Source organism: Mirounga angustirostris, unplaced genomic scaffold, assembly GCF_029215605.1.
Source record: "Mirounga angustirostris isolate CCGP_5_RB_7025 unplaced genomic scaffold, mMirAng1.0.hap1 SCAF_4, whole genome shotgun sequence".
In the NCBI taxonomy this organism is placed as follows: domain Eukaryota; kingdom Metazoa; phylum Chordata; class Mammalia; order Carnivora; family Phocidae; genus Mirounga; species Mirounga angustirostris.
In genome coordinates, this window is record NW_026991712.1 from 16,954,184 (window position 1) to 16,981,987 (window position 27,804).

Sequence of the window (27,804 nt, forward strand, 5' to 3'; positions counted from 1 at the left end):
TAGTAATGCACCACCGACCCTAGCATTCCTGGGAATTCCGCCCCTCCCCCCCTCTCCAAATGCCTACGCTCCACTCAAGAGACGAGGGCTGCCATTCCCGCTCCCTCATCCCACAAGCGGGAAAACCCGCCAGTGGAGGCCCAGAGCGCCCCCAGGGAGGGGCTGAGAAGAGGCGGGGCCCGGCTGCGACGCCGAGACCCAGGGAGCCAGGGAGATGCCGGGGGCTGCACCCGCGCCCCTCACCAGTAGCAGCTGTTGTAGACACACGCGTCCCGCGGGGGGCTGGCCGGCTGGTAGCGGGCGGCTGCAGCGGCGGGGGCATCCCCCTCCATGGCGGGCTGGCTTGGGCCAGGGCACGGGCCTGAGGCGAAGCGACTGCACCAGTCCCGCGGGCAGGCTTCGGGGGAGGAGCCGGCGCTCGGCGGGCCGCGAGGGTCCTCGGGGCGGAGCCCGGGCAGCTGGTGCAGTTCCCGGGCGCTGGAGCCAGGGACCGGGTAGGCGGAGTCTGGGCGGAGCGAACGACGCAGGTTCCGGGCGCGCGGAGCCCAGGAGGGCGGTGCAAGTTCCGGCTGGATGGAGCCCGGGCTGCGGGGCTTTGGCAGGTTCCGGTGGGCGGAGCCCGGGCGGGAAGCGCCGTGCGGGTTCCGGAGCCAGGGCGAAGGGGGCGGGGGGTGTGGGGGGAGGAGCGGTGAGCGTCGTGGGCTTCCAGCGGGCGGAGCCTTGGACGAGGGGGATTGCGTAATTCCGGGTAGGCGGGACCCAGGCAGGTGGGTGGGGCCATGGCGGGGCGGTGTTGGCGGAGCTCGAGTCCGCTGGGGCGGGGCCGGGCACGCTCTGGGTGGCGGTAAGCGCGAGGACGGGGTTAGGGTGGGGAGGGCAGAGGTCACCCGCAGGTGGCTTAAAGGAGTCCCGGGAGGGCGTGGAATTGGTAAACCGCCCGACCCTGAACGGCGCTTCGGGAGTCTCCCGGAGGCGTCTGAGACCCTCTTCAAAGCCAGGGCTGGGGTTGCTGGCTGTGGAGGAACCAGACGGGACGCGGAAGACTCGACTTGTGCAAGTGAAATGAGAGAATCTTGTATGTGAAAAAAGAAGCTTTAGCAGTTTTATCCTAGAGGCCCCTAGAACCCAGGGCAAGGGGGGAGTTAATTCCAAATACGTCCGCATCGGACGGTTTTATAGAGGGATAGCAACCCCAAATCTCACCATGTTGTAGCATGTCTTTAATAGAATTGTGTGTGTTGACTCAGAAAGATACAGTGATTCCTTGATAGAGTAAGTTTTTTTTTTTAAGATTTTATTTATTTATTTATAAGAGACAGAGAGGTAGAGGGACAAGCAGGCTCCCCGCTGAGCCCGATGCAGGACTGGATCCCAGGACCCTGGGATCATGACCTGAGCCGAAGGCAGATGCTTAACGACTGAGCCACCCAGGCGCCCTTGATAGAGTAAGTTTTAAAAAAGTTTAAAAAGAGTCCCCATGGCATCCGTTTTGTGTTAATCATATATTTGCCAGCAGTCTGGAAGGAACCAAATTATTAAAACTGTTTATCTCTGATGAATGAATGGTATGAAGGACTTTCACTTTATACTTACTAGCCTTCTGAATTGTCTTGTATTTGTAATGAACATATATAACTGATCGGGGTACTTCCCATTATAAAAACTGAAATTCTTAGTTGGTTTATAGGCCATCTGCAGTCAGGAGTTCGAAACCCTCTATGTAAATCCTAAAGACTTCAAACATAAGTCCTTGTGTCAGTTATCAATGTATTGCCTCTCGGCTCTGACACACACTTCAATATAGGCTCTATGATAAATAACAGAATTCCTTTAAGCATTTCTCCTTCAAAGTGGGCACCAAGTTAAGCCTTCTCAGTAAAGTGTGCTGGAAGAAAAAACTTCCTGCAGTTTCTGGGGTGGTACAAGAGTTGGGAGTCTGGTCCTGAGAACATCCAGTGGGGTCTGCTCCAGCCACAGGCTCAAACCCAATTCCTCTGTGACCGTACAGCTTTTGTTTGGCAATAACCTTCCTGCAGCCCTCTTAACCCAGAAACCAGAGTCTTGTGAGGCCAGCAGGCAGCCACCTGCCCATACTTCTTTGGCAAGCCCTTCAGTGGCAGGCAGTTACCTGTGGCCAGCAGGGTCACACACACTGAGCAGTCATTCCCTCACCAAGCCTTCCCCTCCTCCCCCAACCCCACCATTCTCCCCTTGGCATTCCGAGAGCCTTCTACTCCAGCTGGCTCCTAGACTACTAAGGCATCCCCATGCCACTGGTTGGTGATTGCTCCCCTCTGCCCCCTTCTCTACCTTGCTTAAGGGAAGTTGAATGTCAAGAATTAGCTCTGATAAAAGTGTAACCAAAAGATACATCTAGGGCTGAGGACAAGTACTCAAAGATAAATTTGAAAGGAGTTTGCACCTGGTTGGAGAAGGCATGAGTTGCCTACCCGACCCCAGAGAAGTTCACTGGTTTACCCAGTCTAGAGGTGGTCTGAAGTTGCTGGGCAAACAACAGAGACGGGGGTAGAGGAGGGCCAGCAGTCTCTGCCATTATGTACTTTCTTTATGCTTCTTTATGCTTCAGACTTTCTCATAAGTAGGAATTTTTTTAACAAAAATAGATTGTATTTTTTACATTCATGTGATTTCATAGTAGAGACTATAAAAAGGGATATGGTTTCAGAGGAATAAGGTTCTAATGCTTAGAAACAGATTCTGACCTATAAACTCCAAAGATCTGGTTGAGGAAGAAATAAGAGTGCACTCAAAGAACCCCAAACCCAATGAAATCAGGATGTTAAAGGGCACAGAACAAAGAAAGTATAAAAGAGGATCACAGATGTGAAAGGGGAGATCAAGAAGTAGGCAGCACGTAATACACTGAGGTTTAACCACAAAAGGGTTTTTTTTTTTTAATTGGGGGAGGAGGTATTTTTAATGCTCAGTGTTAAGAGCTGGAAGAAAAAAGAAAGATAATCCCATCGCTTGGGACCATATGATATGTGGTAAGGGACTATATAAGTGAAAGAAACAAATACCCGATGTCTATTTTGATTGTGTTTTCTCTTTTCTCTATCAAAGAAAATGATCCTCAGGCTGTAAAGAATAAGGGAAACAGCAGGGAGAGGGAATTAAAGCCAAAATAGGTGCAGTGCTAGAAAGCACCAATTTTCCTTAAACGGGTTAAAAATCTTCAGACCCAGATGAGTTATATCCCAACATACTGAAAGTGCTGTAGATTATGACCCCAAAGCCTTTATTATGGATCTTTGAGAAAATATGTTGGAGGAGATGACTTAAGACTAAATATGAATACTTGCTGTCTTGAGTTTCATAAAAACGAAAAATATGTATTCCAGACACTATACTCTGTGAACTTGATGCCTATTCCCAGGATGATTTGTGGCCATGAAGAAAGGTGATTATTTAGGGACCTTTAGTGGTTTACCAAACCCATTTCATGCCACATGGACTTCATTTCATGTTGTTGGAAGAATTAATTGATCATTAGAATAGAATTATAGCACAAGCACTATAATTTGATTCCAACAAAGCAGCTGGCCTGGTATTAGTCATGACTCATTCAGTTAGAAGTCAAGGCAGAAAGGCTGTTTATTAGCTCGTTTAATGGGAAAGACGCTGAAGTGGCTCTCAGAATCAAAAGATGAGCTGCAGAACCCGGGATCTCAAGGGACCAGAAGCAGAACCCACTTCCCCAGGCCTTCTTTCTCCCCAGCTCTCAGACTGCTTCTCAGTGCTTGGCTTCATCCAGAGATGACTTCACTTCCTGCTGTGGGGAGGATGGCCGTTGGCAGCCCCATATTCATATTTTCCAGGCTTGGCAACCCCAGTGGAAAGAGAAAACTCCCTTTTCTATAGCAATCACACAGAGCAACTTGTACCTTTATTTTTTATGTTTCTGTACTGCCTTTTTTACACTTACAGTTGACCCTTGAACAGCACAGGTTTGAACTGCGTGGGTCTACTTACACACATTTTTTTTTACAGTACTGTAAATGCATTTTCTCTTCTGGTTTTCTTAATAACATTTTCTTTTCTCTAGCTTATTTTATTGTAAGAATATGGTGTATAGTATATAATACATACAACGTACAAAATAAGTGTTAATTGACTGTTAATGTTATCAGTAATGTGTCCGGTCAATACTAGGCTATTAGTAGTTATATTTTGGGGGAGTCAAAAATTATATGCAGGTTTTAGACAGCACGGGTATTAGCGTCCCAGAGCTCCATGTTATTCAAGGGTCAACTGTATTACTTTCTAATAACAAATTTTTTAAATAAAAAAATTCTTTAAAAATCAAATTTATCAACACTAATAAAGAGCTGCATGGACAGACTATGGTTCACTTAACTTTTCCCCTACTTTTGTATATTTAGTTTTCAGATCCTACTATTATAAATAAAGCTGCAGTCAACATTTTGTATGCAAATCTTGGTCCATGCTGCTGATTATTATGTTAGGGTAGAGTCCTAGAAGTGGAATTCCTGAGCCAATTGTTTTAAATATTTTCCAGGTCTCTTGATACTTGTTGCTATATTGCTTTTAAGAAATGGGCCTAGGGGTGCCTGGGTGGCTCAGTCGTTAATCGTCTGCCTTCGGCTCAGGTCATGACCCCGGGGTCCTGGGATGGAGCCCCGCATCGGGCTCCCTGCTTGGCGGGAAGCCTGCTTCTCCCTTTCCCACTCTCCCTGCTTGTGTTCCCTCTCTCGCTGTCTCTCTCTCTGTCAAATAAATAAAATCTTAAAAAAAAAAAAAGAAAGAAAGAAATGGGCCTATACCTCAATATCACATTGTTATTATTAAAAAACAAAAACTAGGCAAAAAAAAACCCCACTCTAGCATTCCCATTATTATTTTAATTTGCATGTCTGATTACTACTTTCCTGTGTTAAAAGGATAACTTCTTTTTTAAAAAGATTTATTTATTAATTTATTTATTTGAGAGAGAGAGAGAGAAAGAGCATGGGAGGGGGGAGGGCGCAGGGAGCATGGAGCCTGATGTGGGGCTCAATGCCAGGACCCTGAGATCATGACCGGAGCTGAAATCAAGAGTCAGATGCTCAACAGACTGAGCTCCCCAGGTGCCCCTAAAGGGATAATTTCAATATAAAGTGCTAGGATAGCAATATACAATGGGAGCTGGTTGCGGGGGGGCACCTTGCCATTAGAGGTGAGAAGCTGGGCTGGGTTGGAATGTAATAATGTTATTACTCATCTTACTTAGAATGGGGTGGGCCCTCTGTATGGGAGACCCTGTATCTGTGGTATTAGACTCAGGGCTGTGTACCATACCTTACATGGAAAAACTGAGAAATTGAAGTATATTCAGGGGAGGCTGATAAAGAGAGAAAGTCTGAAAACCACATCACAAAATTATGGCATCTCTTCCCAGCTCACTTCCTGTGCCCACATACCCTCTCTCCCAACCCTCCATCCTGATCTGAGAGGGGTATCTGTCTCACATGCCCCCCAACATTCTTTTTGTCAATGTCCATTCTAGGAAACCATCGGTAAAATTTTCCCTCTGACCTGAAGCCTCTATACCAGGCAGAATTCTTGGTTGCAAACAACTGAAACCATCTCTGACTAACTTAAACAGGAAATCAAATTTACTGGACGGAGAGGAAGGAGGAAGGTTGGGCAGGGCTTGGAGGAGAGGAAGCACAGCCAGGTCACACTGATCTAATTCTCCAAAATTCCAAGAATCAGCTGGCTAGAATTTCACCATCGATGCCCCCCACTACCTCTGTACCATCTGCTGCTGCCTCCATGAATAACCTCTGCCCCTGCATCTTTGGGTCACTCCTTCAAGAGGCAATGAATGTTTGAGGTGGGAGCAGTCCACTGACTGAGCTGAGGTCACGTGCCTGAGTCCTGGTTACCATGTTAACAGGGAAATAAAGTCTGTCCCTGTAGGACTCCATCAAAGGAGGTAGGACCCTGCTTAACCCAAACCCAGTCAAAAAGAAAATCTCTCAAATAGGAGAGGTGTCTGTTTAAATTCAGAGTAGTTAAAAAAACAGCAAATGGCAACTATGACCCCCCCAACTTCCATGTGATTAAGGTTTTTTTTTCTTTTGACAGAGATCAATGAGATTAGCTATTGTATTTAAGTAAGGTCACAATTACAACATTCCTGAAAGAAATCCCTGTCCAAGTTGATGTTTACTTTCTATACTTGTTACCAAAGAACAGAAAGGGACCCACCTATAACCTCATTCAAATGAGGTAATGGAATTACGCTTAGCTCTTACCTCAGCCCTCTTTTCTGTCACACCTGAGGTAAAAACACTTGATCCTCTGTAAGTAGTCTGGGGCTATGGGAAAGAACCTCAGTTTCCTCTGCTCCTTTTTTCCTAAATCAAGTAATTCCTATCTACAATAGCTAAAACTAAAAGGAAAGAAATACCTGCCAAAGACCAATTCCACACCAACCCATGTTTCCTAAGGCTGCTGTAACAAATTACTACAAACTAAGCGACTTTAAAAATAAAAAAGAAAGAAAGAAAACCCAGGAATTTATTCTCAGGAGGCCAGAAGTCTGAAATCAAGGTGTCAGCAGGGTTGGTTCCTTCCAGAGGCTCTGAGGGAATCTGTTCTGTATCTCTCTCCTAGCTTCTGGAGGTTGCCAGCAATCCTTGGCATTCATTGGCTTAGAGATGCATCATTCCAATTTCTGCCTCCATCTTCACATTCCCTTCTTCTCTGTATCTCTTTATGTGTCAAACACCCCTCTCCTTTCTCTTATATGGACACTAGTCATTGTGTTTAGGGTCTACCATAAATCCAGGATGATCTCATTTCAAAGTCTTTAATTACACCTGCAAAGACCCTGTTTCCAAATAAGGTCACATTTACAGGTGTCAGAGTTTAGGACTTGGACATATCCCATCAGGATACACAATTCAACCCACCATATCAACCAAAGGCTGAAGCCAGTGTGGTTATTCTTAATATTGTTGGAGAGAGAATAAAGGAACAAAGAAAACCCTTTGGCTGTCTCTGTCCCTTGGTGGTCTAAAATTTCTTTGTCTTTTCTTATTTTAAAAGAACTAAAATGACTGCTATAACTTCTGTGGAGGTCAATCTGGTAATATCTAACAAAATCACAAATGCATATGCCTTTTGGGTAGAAGTTCTTTTTATAATTTTTTTGAAGTATAACATGCATAAAGAAAAGTGCACATATCATAAGGGTAGACTATGCTAACCTAAATATTGTTCTTTCCTTTTCCACTTATATTAGGTAAACAATCACTTTAAAGCTTTTTTTTTCCTACTGTAAACATGACACATATTTAATGCAAAAAAAATCAGAAAAATTGAGACAAGTACAAAGAAATGACACAACAACCATAGTATTACCAGCTAGAAATTAACCATCAACGTTTTGTTATAGTCTAGTCTGGGTTTTTTCCAATATGAGTATACACATGTATTTTTTTAAAAACAAAGATGGAATGGTATGATACTTATTTCTTTGTAGTTTCTTAAGTTATGATGCATTGGGCCCAATTTTTTATATAATTAAATTAACACAGTTACATCATAATTTTTAATGACTGTATAGCATCCTTCTTTTAAGATTTTATTTTTTTAAGTCATCTCTACACCCAATGTGGGGCTCGAACTGAGATCAAGAGTTGCATGCTCCATCGCCTGAGCCAGCCAGGCGCCCCTGTATAGTATCCTTCTTAAGTGAAGCCTCACTGAGGAACATTCAAGTTGTTTTCAGTTTTTTGATATTACAAATACCACTGCGGTAATACAATACTGCATACATGTTTGAAAACCTTTTAAAAGGCCAAATTTGAAGTACAGACACATATAATAACTTGTGTATCTTAAATGTGTATCGAAAAGAATTCCTCACATTCCCTCCAAACTTGCTATGGCCATAACCTTCTCCATCCCAGTTAAATGCAGCGTCCCTTTCCATTAGCTCAAGCAAAAAAAAAAAAAAAAAAAGGTAAAATAAAATAGAGTCATCCTTGATGCTCTCTTTCTTTCACACCTAATCCAAATAATCAGCAAATTCACTTGGCTCTTTCTTCCAAATACATCCAGAATTCAACCATTTATTTCCTCCAGTGCTCGAACACTGGCCCATGTCACCATCATCTATTGCCTGAACAACAGCAGTGGCCTCCTAACTAGGGTTGCCAAATTTAGCAAATAAAAATACAAAGACACCCAGTTGAAATTGAAGTTAAGATAAACAAGATTATTTTTTAGTATATATAAACCCAAATACTGCATTCTCCATGAAGCGGCCAGAGGGATTCTTTGAAGAAGTCACCCAGAAAGAGTCACTCGTCTATTCAAAACCCTGTGCTGTCTTTTCACCTCAGTTCTAATAAAAAGTAGTCAGAATGGCTGAAATTAACAAGTCAGGAAACAACATGTTGAGGAGAAAGGGGAAGAATCCTACACTGTTGGCAGGAACGCAAGCTGGTGCAGCCCCTCTGGAAAACAGTGTGGTGGTTCCTCAAAAAGTTAAAAATAGAGCTACCCTACAACCCAGCAATTGCACTCCTAGGTATTTAACCAAAGGATACAAACATAGTGATTCGAAGGGGCACCTGCACCCCAATGTTTATAGCAGCAATGTCCACAATAGCCAAATATGGAAAGAGCCGGGATGTCCATATATATATAAAATGAATAATGAATATTATTCAAGCCATCGAAAAGAATGAAATCTGGGGCGCCTGGGTGGCTCAGTTGGTTAAGCATCTGCCTTCGGCTCAGGTCATGATCCCAGGGTCCTGGGATCGAGCTCTGCATCCATCTCCCTGCTCAGCAGGGAGCCTGCTTCTCCCTTGAGCTCTGCCTCTCCCCAACTTGTGCTCTCTCTGTCTCTCTCTAATGAATAAATAAAATCTTGAAAGAAAAGAATGAAATCTTAACCATTTGTAACGGTCTGGATGGAAATAGGGGGATTATGCTAAGCTAAATAAGTAAATCAGAGAAAGACAATTATCATATGATCTCACTCATATGTGGAATTTAAGAAACAAAACAGAGGATCATAGGGGAAGGGTGAGAAAAATAAGAGGAAATCAGAGAGGGAGACAAAACATCAGAGACTTAACTCTAGGAAACAAACAGGGTTGCTGGAAGGAAGGTGGGTAGGGGGATGGGGTAACTGGGTGATGGGCATTAAGGAGGGCACTTGGTAATGAGCACCGAGTGTGATATGCAACTAATGAATCAGTAAACTCTACCTCTGAAACTAATAATACACTATATGTTAATTAATTGAATTTAAATTTTTTTAAAAAGCAGAAAACCTTAAAGCTGAGGCCCATAGCCCTGCAGGATCTACTCCTAGAAGCTCTTTCCTTGTTGGTCTCATTAGCCTCCCTGTCCTCCCCTTCCCTCTGCTTGCTTCTTTCTTATCCCAAATATACCTAACATCTTTAGGTCTTTGCTTACATTTATCTGAGAGACCTTCCCTAATCATCCTGTTTAAAATTGCAGGCTTCCCTCTCCCCTTCCCTACTTTATATTTCTCTTCAACACTTATGATAATAAACATTTCTTTCATTTATTGTCTTTTTCCTTCCACCAGAATTTAAGTTCCATAAGGGCACTTTGTTCTTATTCACTGCTGTATCCCCAGTGTTGAGAATACTGCCTGGCACATAATAGATGCTCAATAAATATTTAATAAATGTCGAATTAAGGAAATGTAGTTGTCCAAATCAATAAAGCTTATTTCAGTTTCACTAGAACTCCCCTCACATTCTGATCATTCAGCATGTTATCTATTTCAAAGTAGTCAAGTAACTGCTGTATCTTAGAGAAGCCATTTCCTGTAATTCTTTAATAGTAGCAAACACTTATTGAGCTCTTACTATGTGCAGACACGGTTCTAAGGTATAATATCTTGGAGCCGTAGGTATTCGGATTATTATTATTATTACAGTTAATTTACAGATGAGGAAATTAAGACCGGGTAAGGTAAGTAATTTGCTCAGGATCGTATACACGGATACGGCAGCGATGGGTACAGAACCCTTAACTATGGTACTCTGCAGGGTCACTTTTAGGTCCCTTTCTGTTTTCTTTTGATAGGTAAATTGTTTTGGTTAAGCTATCCGTGAAAAGCTCTTAAGGATCAAAGTCAAAACCTGCCTAAAGCCAAGTGCTTTATCCCGCTCCAGTCAAGGACTCAGCATTTTGCATTTGAATCCTGCGTGGCGGGAAGCTGAAGGCAGGGGACGGGCGGGGCTGGGAGGAGGCGCCAGGCCCCCGCCAGCCAATCAGAGCAGGCAGGAGCCTCCCTGCCCCCCCCCCCCGACAGCCACGCGCCAAAATTCCAAACGGGACCTCTTCTCTCTACCCATCGTCTCCCTCCGCCGAGTTCAGCGAGCCGGAACTATATAAGAAAAAGAAGTCAGCGTTCTCCCGCCACTGTCCGCTCAGGTCCTGGTCACTGTCGATGCAGGTCCTCGTCAACTTCAACCCGAAGTCCTTCGCCCGGCAGAAGGGCGAAAAGTTTCGAGCCGGCCGTTGTAGGGACGCGGCGTGGGCGGGACAGGCGGCGGAGGGATTCCGGGTGCGCGCGCTGCGGCCGCTGGCGCGGAGCTAGTGGCGCCAGAATTCGGAGCGCGGAAGAGCCTGAGCGGCTGTCGGTCGTCCTCGAGCCCGTCTCCCGCCGCGGACGCCGGGCGAGGAGGCAGGGAAGATGGTGGTCCTCCGCAGCAGCCTGGAGCTACACAGCCACTCCGCCTCCTCGGCCACGGACCCTCTGGACCTGTCCAACGAGTTCCTCAGCCTGGAGCAGATCGGCCGGAGGCGGCTCCGCTCGGCCCGTGTCGCTGAGCAGTCCGCCGTCACCGTAGCCGCCGCGGGCGTGAGTACCGGCCTGGGGCGGGCCCCTCGGGCCGGGCCTGCGGGACTGCCCGCGGCGTGTTGGCCGGGTGGGGCCTGAGGGTGGGCGGTGCGGTCCGGGTGACAGTTGGTGGGGGGTGGGGGTGGGGGGAGGTTGGGAGGAGTGTTGTCGAGGACAAGTAAGATGGAAGGTTTCCTAAGATCGGAGCCCAAAGGGGTGTGGGTGGGGGCAAGAGATCAGGTAGTCAGTCTGGAAGAGGGCTAGGCAGTTCGTTACTACCTCGTTTCACGCAAGAGCAAACCGAAGCCCTCTGGAATCTTGGTTTGTCGGCTGCCCCACCCCCATCTCACACACCTCCCTATCTCCCAGGCTCCTGCCCTAGGTTCGCATCTATCGAGAGCAGCCCACGTTTACTGACTCCCTACTGGATGCGAGATAGATGTTTTAGGAGCCACGGGAATAGAAAGGTTGTAATTCAGGTTCCCTGACCTTCATTTGCGATCCAGAGAGGTTCGGTAATAAGAGCGCCGTGAATAATACCAGGTTGCATAATGTGGAGAGATGGAGACCAACATTTCACGTACACCTTCTTCACTTAAGCCTCGTTAATAGTTCCATGAGAGTAGATAGTTATGATATCTATGTTACAGACGAAAAAATGGACTCAAAGTAGCCAGTGAGGGCTAGATCTAAAATTGGAACTTGGATCCTCTGCCTCCAAAACCTTTCCCTTTCTCTTATATCATGCTTTAATTATAAACAATGTCTATAGGGGAAGTTTCCAAGGGGGTGGAGCAGTAAAGTCTTGAAAGAATTGCTTCTCTCTCTAGGTCTGAAGTACAGATTGGATTTTTTGATTGTATAGTTAAGGCCGGGAGGTTGGCGGGCGGGGCGGGGGGAGTCCCTCCACCTCCCTACCGCAGCTGCTGAAAGGGGCACAGGTGGAGGAGACAGCGTTAACAAAAGGCTGGAGAAGTTGAAGCAACACTAGAAAAGTTAAGGCAGCAGGAAGTAGTCTAGTTCTCTTTGAGGGTAGGCATGGGGCTGAGAAAAATAGGACCGGAGAGAGGGTTAGGAAGTGGGAAGTCAGAATGAGAGGCCAAGGGGGAAAGAGTGACGAAACAGTTCAGGGAGTGATCACTATATGAAATTAGTTGTATGTATCTTTTGTAGGCACCCTGTACTAGTTGCTCTTCTACTGAAGGGAGTGAAAAAGTCTGTTTGATCTCTGCAATTGTGATTCTGAATTGAAAAAATAATAATTTCCTGACTTTCAGGATCACATGTTGAGATTGAGATCTGAGGAGGCCAGACACTTCTGCACTGAACTCAGGTCCCTTGACTTACTAACAACCTATGTTCAGAAAATCTAATTATGTCAATAAATATTTATTGAATATTTATTACCTTCTGGACAGTGCTAGATCCTATGACTATAATGATGTATTGAGCACTGATTAAGTAACATAGGCGCTTAAAACAACTCTTAGTTTTGAATCTCAGCTTACCAATAATCTACAGTTGTTAAAAGAGGTGATACCACATGTGTAGTGAGGATTAAATGTGATCATGCTTGTAAGGAGATGACCTGAACACTTGGCATATAGTTAGGACTCAGTCATTGTCAGCAGTTAAGACCACAGTCAGTTTTAATGCCCAGTCGCATCTTTCCATTTCTTCAGGCCAAAAACCTGAGAGTCGTCCTGACTCTTCTCTCATTTCGTATTAGCAAATTCTGTTGGCTCTACCTTTTTTTTTTTTTTTAAGATTGATTGATTGATTTATTTATTTATTTATTTATTTATTTGACAGAGAGAGAGCGCGCACAAGTAGGCAGAGCAGCAGGCAGAGGGAGAAGCAGGCTCTCCACTGAGCAGGGAGCCTGACACGGGGCTCGATCCCAGGACCCTGGGATGATGACCTGAGCGGAAGGCAGCCGCCTAACCAACTGAGCCACCCAGGCGCCCCTCTTGGCTCTACTTTCAAAGTATATTTGGAATCTGACCACTTTTCAGATCCTCCATTGTTGCCATGCTGGTCTAAGCCATAATCTCTTCCCTAGGTTGTTAAAACGGATTCTTGACTGGCCTCCTGGTTTTCCACCCTTCTATATAATGATCCCCTTCCACAACCGTCAGTTTTCAGTATAGCTTACAGAGATCTTTATAAAAGTCAGGAACAGTTGATCACTCCTCTGCTCAAAAATCTCTGAGTAAAAGTTGAAAAGTTTGGGAGTAGCCCTATGCCCCTTTCTCTTTATGATGACATCCTCTTCCATTTTCCCTTTTGCAAAACCTAGTCTATTCCAGCTGTATTGGTCTAGCTGCTGCTTGAATACCAGGGCCTTTGTACTTTTCTCCCCTCTGTTGGGAATACTCTTCCCCTGAATATCTGCATGATTCATTCCTATTTACCTTTTACATTTTAAATTTTTTTTTAAAGATTTTATTTATTTGACTGAGAGAGGGAACACAAACAGGGGGAGTAGGAGAGGGAGAAGCAGGCTCTCCGACGAGCAGGGAGCCCGATGTGGGGCTCGATCCAAGGACCCTGGGACCATGACCTGAGCCGAAGGCAGACACTTAACGACTGAGCCACCCAGGCGCCCCTACATTTTTAAGTTTTATAAAATCTCAGAACTCATAGTATGTAACATTTTCCGAGAATTTCATAATTATTAATCCTCCTAATCTTATGAGGTAGATATGATCATCTTTGTTTTGCAGGTGAGGGAACTGAGACATGGAGACCTAAATAACGTGCTCAAATTTACCTTTATAATAAGTGATAGAGCTCCAGGTTCTACCTAGGAGAACCTAGGAATCTGTCTCTTTCAAGTCTGCTAAAACTTCACCTTTTCAGTGATGCTTACCCTAACCACCTTATTTAAAATTACAGATCATTCTCATTGACATGCCTCTTTACTCTGCTTTGTGCTTCCTTATTATCACCTTCTTACATGTTCTATTAAATTCCTACTTTTTAAATATTTTCTCTCTCCCTAAGTCAGAATGTAACTCTCTATTCTGGATTTTGACCTTTTGTTCGGTATTGTATTTCTAGGACCTAGAATAGAGCCTAGAGTTTAATAGGTGTATAATAAATATTCGTTGTTAACTATCCTTGCGCTAAAGGGACTTAGTCTAGCAGAGAACTAACATGTCAAAATACTGAGACTAGTTGCCATTCTTGCCATATCAGGGGTATGTGGTGGCTGAGCAGTTAGCACTAAGATGGATTTTGTAGGGTGAAAGGGATTTTTTTTTTCCCCCAGGCTAGGATTTCCAGTAGGGATTATAACTTTTTGAGACATAGTACTTCTGTCTTCTATAAATTCTCCATAGACCAAATTATAATCAAAGGGTTACTTAGCATTGGATTGGATCAAAAGAAACGGATAGCCCTGAGGGGTAATGTATTCATGCTGTCAAAGCCCACCAATACCAAAAATGAAACATACCTTTGTGATTGGAATATTTTCTAATTTGGGGACTTACATTCAATACATTTGATTTAATTACAGCTTGCTTTTTACATCAGTCATGCACTTCAGAAACTTAACTCCTGATCACCCTGATTGTATTTAGGTATTCTTATCTCCTCAGCTATATATTTATTGACAGATAATTTTTTAGGGTAAGTTACTTTTAAAGATGGTTAAATTTATTCATGTTAATTTGTTAACTTGGATTTTTCTTTATCTCATCTGGGAAGCTGACCCTATATTCGATTTCTGAAGGTACTTATAGTCACGTATTTATTAACCTCTTTCTACCTTTACATTTTGAATATGTTCTCAATCAGCTGGGCTTAAGGATTTACTTGTTTTTGTTTTTTGGTTTTTCCTCCTAATTTGTATGGGTTCCCTGAAGTTTTGTTTTAAATTTGTTTTTTGTTTGTTTGTTTCTTAAACTTTTATTTTCATCCTAATTGGATCACAAGATCTAGCATTTTCATCCATTCAGATGCCTCTTCTGTGGTTCTTTTTCTTCGAGAGTCAGACTAGCCATTGCCTATTTCTGTGCTGTTCTTTGATTCATTAAATTTAGGGTTGTTCTCATGCTAATAGTACGGAATAGTGTCTCATGGATAGTAGTGGGATGATGAGTGTACATTACTTTTACGTTGTGTTTACATACATTTTTACTTTTCTATATGTTAGGTAAAATAAAATATGCTGTGGTATGTAGAAGGTACTTTTTTAAGTTGTCTACTTTAAAAGTTTGAAAAGTACTGTAAATGACACTGAAATGTACAACATATGGGAGATTCTTTAAAACTTGGTGTGTAACACAACACAGAAAAATGAGAAGTGTCCAACTTAGTAAATTATCACAAAGCATAAATAGGGATATTTTGACATATTGCTGTGACTGTTGCATCCGAAGTTGAGTGACATGGCTGCTCTGAATTCAAGTGTGTACTTGTTTTTATGTAATAATAAGTAGTCCATTTTTGTCAGTTTGTGTTAAAGACCGGCCGTTGATTTTATGCTTAGAAGTTGCAACTTTTAGAATAGGGATCTGACGAAATAGTGTTTAAAATGGATTATAGTCAACAAATGTAGAGCTTGGAAGACCAGTTAAAAGATTATAATATTGATAGCTACCAATTATATAGCACTTGCTGTGTACCAGGCATGGTACCTAATGTACACATAACACATTTGCCTTATTAAGTAACTATTGTTTTTTTTTTAAGATTTTATTTATTTATTTGACAGAGAGAGAGAGTTAGCGAGAGCAGGAACACAAGCAGGGGGAGTGGGAGAGGGAGAAGCAGACTTCCTGCTGAGCAGGGAGCCCGATGTGGGGCTCAGTCCCTGGAACCTGGGATCATGACCTGAGCTGAAGGCAGATTCTCAATGACTGAGCCACCCAGGCACCCCTTAAGTAACTATTATTATTATCCTCACTGCAGATATGGAAGTCAAGGCACAGAGACTTTATGTAACTTGGACAGGATTGTACAGCTCTACATGATTCTTGACATGCCAAGAATCAATCCAAGGCAGTCTGTCGTTAAGAGTTTGGGCTCTTAATTGGTACACTATTATCTCAATAGACCAAAGTAGAGAAAACTAGAGGCTAACTTAAAGTGATTCTAGAAGGAACAGAGAAAAAAATGCCAAATAATATTGCAAGGGGTCTGAGAGTTGTTTAGATACGAGAGAGGGAAGGCAGTGTTGTTTCCAGCTAAAGAGGTGAGCAGTAGACCATTAGGAATATGCCAGAGTTTGGTGAGAGATTAGGACTGTATATCTTTGGGAGTCACCTATATAAAACTGGTAGGTGAATTCTTGAAGGTGAATAGAAAACATAACACAAATATATTTAAGAAGATCAGAGGTAGGGGTGCCTGGGTGGCTCAGGTGTTAAGCGTCTGCCTTTGGCTCAGGTCATGATCCCTGGGTCCTGGGATCAAGCCCTGCATCAGTCTCCCTGCTCCAAGGGAAGCCTGCTTCTCCCTCTCCCACTCCCCCTGCTTGTGTTCCCTCTCTCGCTGTGTCTCTCTCTGTCAAATAAATAAAATCTTTAAACAAAAAGAAAAAAAAAGATCTGATGTAATGGCTATATTTTAAGGATGAATTATGTTTTTTAAAAAGTATCATGTGAATATTTGAAAGGAAAATGCGTATCTCACATCACTATGCCCAGTATGCTTGCATCAACACTGAGCTGTGTGCAAGCCTTAGTAAGTATGACATGGTGGTTCTCTCCTTTTTATACAAAACTCTACCATGTTATCACATGAGTTAAATAAGTTTTGGGGAGTTGTTTTGAAACACTACTTCCAAATAAAATGCCCAAACCAAAAAAAAAAAAAAGTATCAAAGTATCATGTGAACCAAAGGATCAAAGCATTTAAAGAAGGGAGTGATCAGCTGCATAGCAATCAATGAGGTAGAGCAGAGGCCGTTGGATTTCACTTTTGGGAGATAGTTTTGGGGCTATTGTAAGAGCTGTAGAGGTACAAATCAAATTGCTGAAGCTTGTGGAATAGATCCATGGTGAATTAAAGATGAAGCTAAGGAGAGGTATCACAGCTTGTACTGGGTTAGAATATTCTGATCAAGTTTTCAAGGAACCCTATGTCTGGATGCATATTTAACTGTGATTTAAAATATCCTGTTTACACCTCATATGTTGGATTGATACTTGAATTGATTCAACCAGTTGACCCACATACATATTTTTTTTTAATGAATTTAAAGCTTCGATAAGCTTGGTGGGTTTTTTGTTTGTTTGTTTTGTTTTTTTAAAGATTTATTTATTTATTTGAGAGAGAGAGAATGAGAGAGAGCAAGCACATGAGAGGGGGGAGGGTCAGAGGGAGAAGCAGACTCCCTGCCGAGCAGGGAGCCTGATGCGGGACTCGATCCAGGGACTCCAGGATCATGACCTGAGCCGAAGGCAGTTGCTTAACCAACTGAGCCACCCAGGTGCCCGATAAGCTTGGTTTTTTGTGGGAAAACAATGTATTAGTATATTTCTATTATATAATTGTGTCTACTTTGGGGAAAAGCTTTTGTACTCTAGTTGCTTCTTGTCTACTAACTTACTGATTCTGAAAGATTATAAGAGACTTAAAAATCTAACAAAATATATTTTTTCCTCTTTTAAAACTCCACTTTTGAAGAACTGTCAGTGCTCTCAATATTTAAGTAGATTTTAGCAAAAGAATAAATGAGGACACTACATCTCCAGGTTTAGTTTTCAGATTAAGTATCTTTTCTCTTTTGTTTTTTACTTCTTAGGAAAATTCTTTCTAGTAATGCATGTTGAAAAAATGTAAATAGAAAGTGAAAGTCCTCATTTCTGTCATCCAGTGTTAATTACTGTTACCAGTTGACATTTAACTTAACCTCTTGAGAATTATTTTGAAAAGCTATATTAAGGGGCGCCTGGGTGGCTCAGTCGGTTAAGCGACTGCCTTCGGCTCAGGTTATGGTCTCAGGGTCCTGGGATTAAGCCCCGCATTGGGCTCCCTGCTCAGCAGGAAGCCTGCTTCTCCCTTTCCCACTCCCCCTGTTTGTGTACCCTCTCTCGCTGTCTCTCTGTCAAATAAATAAATAAAATCTTTAAAAAAAAAAAAAAAGAAAAGCTATATTAAAATGTGACTTTGTTTTAATAACTGTGCTAGTTTCCTTACGAAATCAGATGTATACAGGATAATTCATCTAGAGGTATTATAACACAAAAAAATTACAGGTAATTTAAATATACATTAAGCAATTTATTAAATTGATTCATGTAGTAACAAATACTAGCCATTCATTTTATTTATTTATTTATTTTTTTAATTTATTAAATTAATAATAAATTTAATTTATTCTTAAAGCCGAAGGCAGATGCTTAACGACTGAGCCATCCACGCGCCCCTCATTTTATTTTTAAAACAATTCATTTACTTATTTTGAGAGAGTGAGTGGGCAGGGGGAGGGGCAGAGGGAGAGAGAGAGAGAGAATCCCAAGCAGACTCCCTGCTGAGTGTAGAGCCCATGGGGGGTGGGGCTTAATCCCACAACCCTGAGATCATGACCTGAGCCTAAACCAAGAGTCAGCCACTTAACCGACTGAGCCACCCAGACACCCCTAGTCATTCATTTTAAAAGATTTTTAGAAGATTTGATGGCATGGGGAAATGTTTTGTATTACTAGAAAAAAGTTACAAAACATAAATATCCCAATTTAAAAGTCATGGGAATATGATTGCATAGGAAAAGAATAGTTTATGTACCAAAAGGTTAACAGTGGTTGTCATGGGTAGCTGGAGTTAAGAGTGACATTTTCATCGTTGTGCATTTCTTCATTTTTCCAATTATAATGGGCATGTATTGCTTTTATTTTTATATTGCATTTATAAGAAATATTTTTGAAAGTTGTTATTTTAAAACTTCCCATTGTGTACCTCTATATAGGTGATTCCCAACAAACCTGTTTTGTTTTGTTTTTTGTCCACACAGTTAAGGAAAGCTTTTCTTGATGCCTAGTACTAATTTAGAGAGTATGAACGAAGCCACTCACTATGCAAATCAAAGATTCACTCATACCACTTATATAATTAAATCTTCCAAGATTTTCCAGGGAATTTTTTTTCCCGATAGTTAGCACCCCTTTTTTTTTCCCTTGTAGACAAACCTTTTTTATTATCCCCAGGAATATGGTGACATTTACTTTCTTTTTTTATTGTAATAATTAATTGTAGATAATATAAAATGTACCATTTTAACCATTTTTAAGTGTACAGTTCTATAGCATGAAGTACATTCATTTTGTTCTGCAACCATCATCACTGTCCATCTCCAGAATTTTTATGTTCCAAAACTGAAACTCTGTACCCATTAAATAATTCCCCATTTTTCCCTCCTCCTAGCACCTAACAACTACCTTTCTTTCTGTCTTTATGAATTTGACTACCCTCGACCCTCATATAAGAGGAAACATACAATATTTGTCCTTTTATAACTGGCTTATTTCACTTAGCATAATGTCTTCAGTTTCATATTTGTTGTATTAGTGTGTTAAAATTTACTTCCTTTTTAAGGCTGGATAATACTCTACTGTAAGTACCATAGTTTTTTAATCCATTCATCTATCGAATATTGGGATTGCATCTGCCTTTGGCCATTGTAAATAATGCTGCTATGAATAGGAGTATACAAATGTCTGCTTTCATTTCTTTTGAGTATATACCCAAAAGTAGGATTGCTGGATCATACGGTAATTCTGTTTAATTTTTTGAGGAATTGCCATATCATTTTTCATAGTGGCTGTACCATTTTGCATTCCCACCAGCAATGTACAAGGGTTCCAGTTTCTCCACACCCTTGCCAACGCTTATTTTCTCTTTTTTATAATAGCCATCCTAACAGTGTGAAGTGACATCTCATTTGTGGGTTTGATTTTGTATTTCTCTATGACTAGTTATGTTGGGCATCTTTTCGTGTGTTTATTGGCCATTTGTATATATTATTTGAAGAAGTGTCTATTCAAGTCTTCTGCCCATTTTTTGTTGCTAAAATATAGGAGTTCTTTATATATTATGGATATCAATCCTTTGTCAGATATATGATTTGTAAATATCTTCTATTCCATGGGTTTCCATTTCACTCTGTGAATAGTGTCCCTGGCACAAAAGTTTATAATTTTGATAAGTCCAGCTTATCTATTTTTTCTTTCATTATCTGTGCTTTCAGTATCATATCTAAGAAATCTTTGCCAAATCCAATGTAATGAAAGTTTTCCCCTATGTTTTCTTCTAAGAGTGTCTAAATTTTTAGCTCTGTATTCTCTGGTACATTTTTAAGGTTGTCCTTAAAACGATTTTGCTATCTAAGGTTTACCCCATCCCCATTGGTTTAAATAGTTAGAAAAGAGATCATTTCAGTCATCCTTTAGTGTTGACATTAAAAAATAAAACTATTGCATCAGTCTTTTTATCCCCTGGAATTGAAAAGCCATAGTTACTTGATACCTGTCTTGGAACATTAAAAACATAATACACAAACATGCTCCTTTAGCAGTCAGAAATTTTATCTTGGTTCTTTTTTTTCCTCTTTTACTTTGTATTTCCAATTCACGTAAACCTCAGCATTTTATCTTGATATATTTTTATACTTAAAAGTAATTTATTAAGTATCCTTTCATACTTGTAAAACAAAATTTGATTTTTTTTACACTTTTCTGTGATCACAAGGCTCTAAGAAAATATAACATAATGTTCAATTGATGCAAACAACAAAAGCATACTTATTTTGATTAAAAATGCTGAAACAGTAAGATTTCATTGGGATTTCATGTGATTGAAATCCCCCACCCCCACCCAATTAGTTCATATATCTGTGGAAGAATCTTATTGCTGAAGACAGTGTTTGGCATCAGTTCCATTGTTTTATAAATGTAAGCACCAAGAAACATTGTTCATATAAATAAGTAGACAGTAATGAAAGGAGTTTAGCAGTGCCACTCAGTTTTTCTGGGTTATATGCCAAAAAACACTTGCCAAAATTATTTTTCATGGTCTCTTTGCTTGATTAGGTCTCCTTTCAATTTTGTTGAAAGCAGAGAATTAGAAACCACCTCACAAAGGAAAGGATTTGTTGCCTAGCTTTGTCATTCGGTTTCTTAACACCTAACACTAGTGTTTTTCTTTGTTTGGCTTTAGGAAGGTTTTTAAAGCCTTGAGTCAGTCCACAATAGTAAGATTCAGAATGGGTGAGAGAGGTGACTTTCTTTTGTAAAATAAGAGAAAGGTAAATGAACGAGGATGCCTTCTCAGGCAAATCAGTTTTAAGAAAAAGTACATAGGGAAGTTAAGAATCTGGAAATAGATTCCCATAAAATTTTTCTTGGAAAGTCTTGTTATACTACACCTATCTAAGATGTAGGTGTTCATTTTAAAAATAATACACCTACCTAAAAGTGTAGATAATCCCTTTTCAAATATCCTTACATATAGGTACACTGATAAAAGTGATTAACAAACCATACATATCACTGATATTTTATGAAATACCTCTCTAATTCTTAACACAAATCCTTGTGGATTAAATATCCTTATTTTATTTGTGAACCAACGAAATATTCTGCTCAAATCAAAATTAAATGACAAAATGTCCTGATAACACAAAATGAAATGAATGTATAAAGCCAGACTAAGTTAGGGGGAGGGTATACTAATGTGGCAGGTTTTTAAAAATACTCCCTGTTTTTCAAAAATTGTCAATTTTCAGAGTAGTTTGACATGTAATTAGAGAGTTGTTAGGTACTTTTACCTTCTCTTTTTATGTGAAAGTAGCCTTTATATGATTTCAGAGAGATGTGTATGAACTTTTAGATACTTTATGACAGAACCTCTGTAGCTCGTAAAGAAGCCACTAACAGAAACTCTAGTCTGTTGAGCAATAATAAAGTCACATAGAGCACTGTGGTTTTTACAGATTAACATACATAAACAACCTTTGAATTCAAGTGTTGCATCATCTGGGTGAAACTGTGAAATAGATGGTAGTAATTCCTTTGTATCATCCAAGCCCAAATTACAATTCTGATGGTCCAGTTATTTTACAGTTGCTGCCAGTGGTTGCATGGCAGGCAATGGTTTGTGTATTTTTCTAATTTCTGTAGCCTTAAAATAAAGGAGTATTTAGTATTATGAACTGTTACAAGTTTTTGTCATTGGTGGAAAACTTTACTAGACCACTTGCTATGAAATAGAGCTATAAAACATCAATAAATCTTACATTAGCCATTTCATAGACATTGCTGATAATGTGTTTATCATAAAATGATTATTTAGTTTCAATACTGTTGTTGTTTCTTGGGGAGATACAGAATGATGCTGCCCAAAAAGCAGTTATTACAAACTTGTAATCAAAGAAAACTCTCAGGAGGAGTTTAACTTGGGGATTTTAACTGAAGAAAAACTTAGATCACTTTCTCATTTTTCTTAAAGGATGGGTCTTCAGTTAAAGAAGTTGAAACCTACCACCGGACACGTGCTTTAAGGTCTTTGAGAAAAAATGCACAGAATTCTTCAGATTCTAGTTTTGATAAGAATATGGAAATAACAGAGAAACATGCTAATGGAAGGCATTTTACAAGGTAAAACAAGATGGTTGAATGCTAATTTAAAATAGTTTTAAAGTAATTTAGGATTTGCATTTAATTTTTAAGTGTATTCTTGCCCAATCATCAAGATTCCAGGGTCGCAAAATGTAATTTGAAATGAAATTGCCACAAATAAATATTATTGAATTAAAATTTTAATATGTATCCAGTTTGTTTTTATTTTCTTGTTCAAAGACAATATTTGTGGTATGTGTGAGTGCAGCTGACAAAGCTGCTTGGTAACTACTTGAGTGTGTGACTTTGTGATTTTAACTTGCTTGTGATATGTGGTTCTGCTTCATACTTAATACAAAGCCTTTATTCAAAATAGTTATTTTTCTCATCATTTTCAAGTATTCTCATTATCAAGTATTTCATCAATTCTGAGTCATTTATGAATTTGTGTGTTGGTGCACTTCTAAAAGCAGTCTTCACATAGGAAGTGGAACATGGGTGTTTTTTTTTACTTGTCTAAGGGGACTAGATGATTTATACATATTTAAATTTCATTTCTCAAGAACCCTGAGAATTCCACTTTAATACTCCAGGAATTATTTTTAGTGAATTAGGTAGTTAGATAACTCAGGGAACTTGGATTTCTTTGGTTTGGGGCAGATTTAAATCTAATTAGCAAAAAACCTTGACTTTTCCACCCACTTTGGTGGGCCTGACATAAATGCGGGGGGTGCCAATTAGAATAAAATTTCTTTGATGAAATAATTGCTCTATACATTAATTCTTCTCATCATAGTAACAAGACTAGAACCCTCCTCTTTTTTTTTTTAAAGACTTATTTAAGTAATCTCTACACCCAGTGTGGGGCTCAAACTCATGACCCCAAGATCAAGAGTCACACGCTCCACTGTCCAAGCCAGCCAAAAACCCCTAGGGCCCTCCTATTCTTAAGTAGACTTTGATTATTTTGTGTAGCAGGTTTTCCAGATAAGTGACATCATCCCTTTTAAGTTTGTTTTTTGTTATTTAAATAGTCTTTCATTATATATTTTAAAATTTGCATCATTTCATCCATTATTTATGGTGTGTTTACTACTGTTATTTCATGGGATCCAAGATAGCAGCAATTGAAACACTCATTGTTTTATGAGACGGTAAAAAAAAAACACTGAAAGTTAAACTAAGACATTCCATCAGTTTTAAAACATCCCAATATTAGAGATGTTAAGATGGAGGGAAATGTACAACTTACAGAATTGATGAAATATAATTTAAGCTACCCCAATATTTCTGAAACTTGAAGTCTTTTTGGGGTGGGGAAAGTGGCCTATGGATTCTCTGTGAGAATTTTAAACTTTATTTCATGATCTCAAGAAAAAGTAAACATTCTGGATCATCTAAATTGCTACCTTCTAGAGAACAGTCATAAAATTTCAGGCCCTACATTGGTGTTTACAACTAAGTTGGTCCCAGCTAGTACTACTGCTTGAGTTAGCTCAGGTTCATGAGATAAAAACTGAGTCGGACCTGGATACATAAATGATGCGTTGAAGAGGAAGCCATGGATGTGATGTCATGACATGCTGTTCAAATGAAGGTTTGGAGCACTTGAAATACAGAGAAATGGACGAATTAAGTCATGATACACAACAAACATGATGTACAATGTACCAAACTGAAGAGAAACTGATAGCAGTCTGTACCACATTCACACAGCAAATGGCTATTTTATTTCAGCAAAACCTCATATGTTAATATTTTTGTTAGTGGTTTTGTTGGGTTTATTTTATTTGTATAAAATGTAAATGAATCTCTCTCTAGTTTGGCTTGTACATAGTCATAAGTAGTTTAATGTTTGGGGGGGCACCTGGGTGGCTCATTCAGTTAAGCATTGGACTCTTGATCTCCGCTCAGGTCATGATCTGGGGTCCTGGTATCTAAGCACCATGTTGGGCTCTGCACTCAGCAGGTAGTCTCCTTAAGGATTCTCTCCCTCAGCTCTTCCCCCCTTTTCACTCTCACGTGCACTATCTCTCTCAAATAAATAAATCTTTTTTTAAAAAAGAACTGTTAAAAATTTAATGTTGGAAGTCCTTCAAGTCTTTACCTTTAAAAGTATATGTACCTTAAGTTTATGAAACATTGTGTTGGCCTTTATGCTCAAAAGCTATTAGAGGAGTGTTAAGTGCTTTTTCAATCTAGAATTAAAGATGAGTGACATGGTATTTTTAAATTTGATTCCTTTTAAAATATATTGAGTTGCGGGGCGCCTGGGTGGCTCAGTCGGTCAAGCGTCTGCCTTCAGCTCAGGTCATGATCCCAGGGTTCTGGGATCGAGTCCCGCATCGGGTTCCCTGCTGGGCGGGAAGCCTGCTTCTCCCTCTGCCTCTCTCTCTCTCTCTCTGACTCATGAATAAATAAATAAAACATTAAAAAAAATAAAATACATTGCATTGCTGTCTTTAAAAAATTTTTTTTAATTTTTATTTTTATTAGAAGGAGAGGGAGAAAGAGGATCTTAAGCAGACTCCACCCTGAGTGAGGAGCCTGACACCAGGCTTGATCTCACAACCCTGAGATCATGACCTGAGCTGAAATCAATAGTCAGATACTTAACCAACTGATTCACCCAGTTGTTTTTAAATAACTTTACGGAGATATAATTCACATACCATAAGATTCACAATTTTAGAATAGTTCACAGTGGTGAACAGTGGTTTTAGAATATTCACAGTATTGTGCTACCATCACTACTATCCAATTTCAGAACATTTTCATCACCCCAGAAAGAAACCCTGTTATATTATCTCCCACCTCCTTCTCCCTCCCCACTGGCCCCTTGGAAACCACTAATCTACTTTCTGTCTCTATGGATTTGGCTATTCTGGACATTTTATATAAATGGAATCACATTTATGGCCTTTTGTATCTGGCTTCTTTCACTCAGTGTGATGTTTTGAAGGTTCATTTTATTGTAGTACCTATCAGCACTTCATTCTTTTTTTGCTGAATAAGAATCCATTGCATAAATATATCATGTTTTGTTTATCCACTCATTAGTTGATGGACATTTGGATTGTTTCTACTTTGTGGCTATTTTGAATGATATTGTGAACATTGGTGTTCAAATTTTGTGTGGACATAGGGTTTTGATTGGGGGTATATACCTAGGAGTGAATTGCTGGGTCAGATGGTAACTTTTAACATTGAGGAACTGCTGAATAGTTGGCTAAGGCAGCTGTACCATTTTACATTCCCATTAGCAGCTCATGAGGGTTCCTATTTCTCCACATCCTCATCAACACTTGTCATAGTCTTTTTGGTTTTAGCCATTTAATGGGTGTAAGAGTATCCCTTGTGGTTCTGATTTACATTTCCTTGATGGTTAATAGCATAGAATATCTTTTCGTGTGCTTATTGGCCATTTATATGTCTTCTGTGGAGAAGAACTTCTATCTTAAAAAATAATCTGTGTATTCAGATCATTATTACAAAGACTTATTTTACATAGTGATGACATTAGGATCTGTTTGTATAAGACTTAGATAAACTAGCCCTCAGTATTATTGAATTTTGCTTGATGTAGTTTCCTGCTACTTATCAGGGTGACCCTTTTCGCCGTTGCTAGTTTGCCTGACTATAGTAATCTCTACTTACTTCCTTTCTGTGTCCCTCCATCCGTTTTGTTTTCTATCTGAGGCTCAAAGACCAGGAGACCAAAACTGTTAGAATAATACAGAAAGATCTGAGTAACTGTACCTGAGGGCAGGATCTATATTTCTTTGGTTCTGGAGTTCCTAACTAGGGTCCAGTAATCATAGTTTTCAGGGAGCTCATGAAACCTCTGAAATAACGTATAAATTTGTATGTGTGTATGCAGTTTTCTTTTTTTTTTTTTTTTAAGATTTTATTTATTCATGAGAGACAGAGAGAGAGAGAGAGAGAGGCAGAGGGAGAAGCAGGCTCCCAAGGAGCAGGGAGCCCGATGCGGGACTCGATCCCAGGATCCTGGGATCATGACCTGAGCCGAAGGCAGACGCTTAACCGTCTGAGCCACCCAGGCGCCCTGTATGCAGTTTTCTAGGTAGAAAAGATCCATAGCTTTTATCAGATTTGCAGAGGTTGACAAAAGTCCAGGCACCTGTTTTTGTAAATAGTTTCCCTGGAGCACAGCCATACCCATCGTTCTGCCTATGGCTGTTTCCCTGCTTCAATGTTAAAGCTGTGTGTGACCAGAGACTGTATGACTCACAAGCCTAAGTGTTTGCTACCCACCCGTTTAAGGAAAAGTTTATCAACCCCTGTAAGGGGAAAGGTGCTCCCATTCCCCTACAGGCAAGAAGGAAAGAGAGAAAAAGAAGGAAGGGCAGAGAGAGAGAGAAAGAAAAAGAGAGAAAGAAAGAACGAACATTGCTTTAATCATTATGTCCCTAGCATTTAATAGGGGCCTTGTTTATAGAAGTATAGACCTACATGGTATGGAGGGAGGGGATCCTTTATGAGGAATGTCTATGAGCCTATGAACAAACTAGGCCTTGACCTGTGGATAGATTGCTCAAATGTTTTTATTTTGTTCTTGGTTCTTAACAAAAGAGATAATGAATTAATGATGACTTACATTGTGAGAATACATGATTTGACTCTTCTGGATAAGATGGTTCCATTTTATTTTAAAGTGTCACATTTGAAATCCCATGTGTATAACCAGCCCACTTGGAAATAGCTTGACACATAGGTTGATTAATAGATGTAGCTATCCAAGTATGGAAAATTGAGTCCCTAAAAATAAGTTAATGAGACATACTGTTTTGTTTGCTCAGTGGCTTTTGAAAAAATATGGGGGGAGGGTACTTGTGTTTTTAAAACCTTGGAAAGTATTCTTTCCAATTTCAGTACTGCCTGCCAGTTTTTTAAGTGAAATATCTGATTCACAAATGGGACTGTTTCTGCATGTGAATGATAATGCATGTCATATAGAGATTGTAGCCAGCAAATGTTTTTAGAAGGAAATTAACATATTGCTAAGGGACATTAGTTCTGTTTATAGTTATAAATATCTCAAGGATGTGGGATCACTATATCCCTGTGGTATAAAACACACTGTCTTATGCTCAATAATTACAGTTCAACTATACCTAAATACTTAGGCTAAGGATATAATTTCTTGTTTTAAGTAACACTTTGATTTGATTAATTCTGTTTAAGAGTTAATACATATATCATTGCATTTCACAACAGGGTTCTCAGACTTTGTTTAGCCATAACTGACATAAGCATAGATATTCTAAAGCTTTTTATTTTTCAGTGTTTTTTAGGCTTTTAGGTACCTATGAGTATTTACTCTCTAAGCTGATACACCTTTTTACCCTA

General features: G+C 40.2%; 2 protein-coding genes across 15 annotated transcripts in view; one reads left to right on the forward strand and one right to left on the reverse strand.

Annotated features, from left to right (window-relative positions):
* NTAQ1 (N-terminal glutamine amidase 1) overlaps window positions 1-506 on the reverse strand; it is a 47,838-nt gene extending 47,332 nt beyond the window's left edge. For 7 of the 14 annotated variants that reach the window (XM_064587920.1, XM_045895947.3, XM_045895948.3 and 4 more), the window contains exon 1: window positions 244-503. In XM_064587920.1, the coding sequence (XP_064443990.1) occupies window positions 244-332 (89 nt within the window). In that variant the 5' untranslated portion in view covers window positions 333-503. Of the gene's footprint in view, window positions 1-243 lie in introns of all 14 variants that reach the window. The other 7 variants (XM_045895941.3, XM_045895942.3, XM_045895943.3 and 4 more) reach the window with 5 other exon arrangements.
* A 9,883-nt stretch (window positions 507-10,389) lies between these two features.
* The window catches only part of ATAD2 (ATPase family AAA domain containing 2), a 73,248-nt gene continuing 55,833 nt past the window's right edge, over window positions 10,390-27,804 (forward strand). The window contains exons 1-2 of the mRNA XM_045895951.3: window positions 10,390-10,888; window positions 22,325-22,473. Of these exons, the coding sequence (XP_045751907.1) occupies window positions 10,721-10,888; window positions 22,325-22,473 (317 nt within the window). The 5' untranslated portion in view covers window positions 10,390-10,720. The remainder of the gene's footprint in view (window positions 10,889-22,324; window positions 22,474-27,804) is intronic.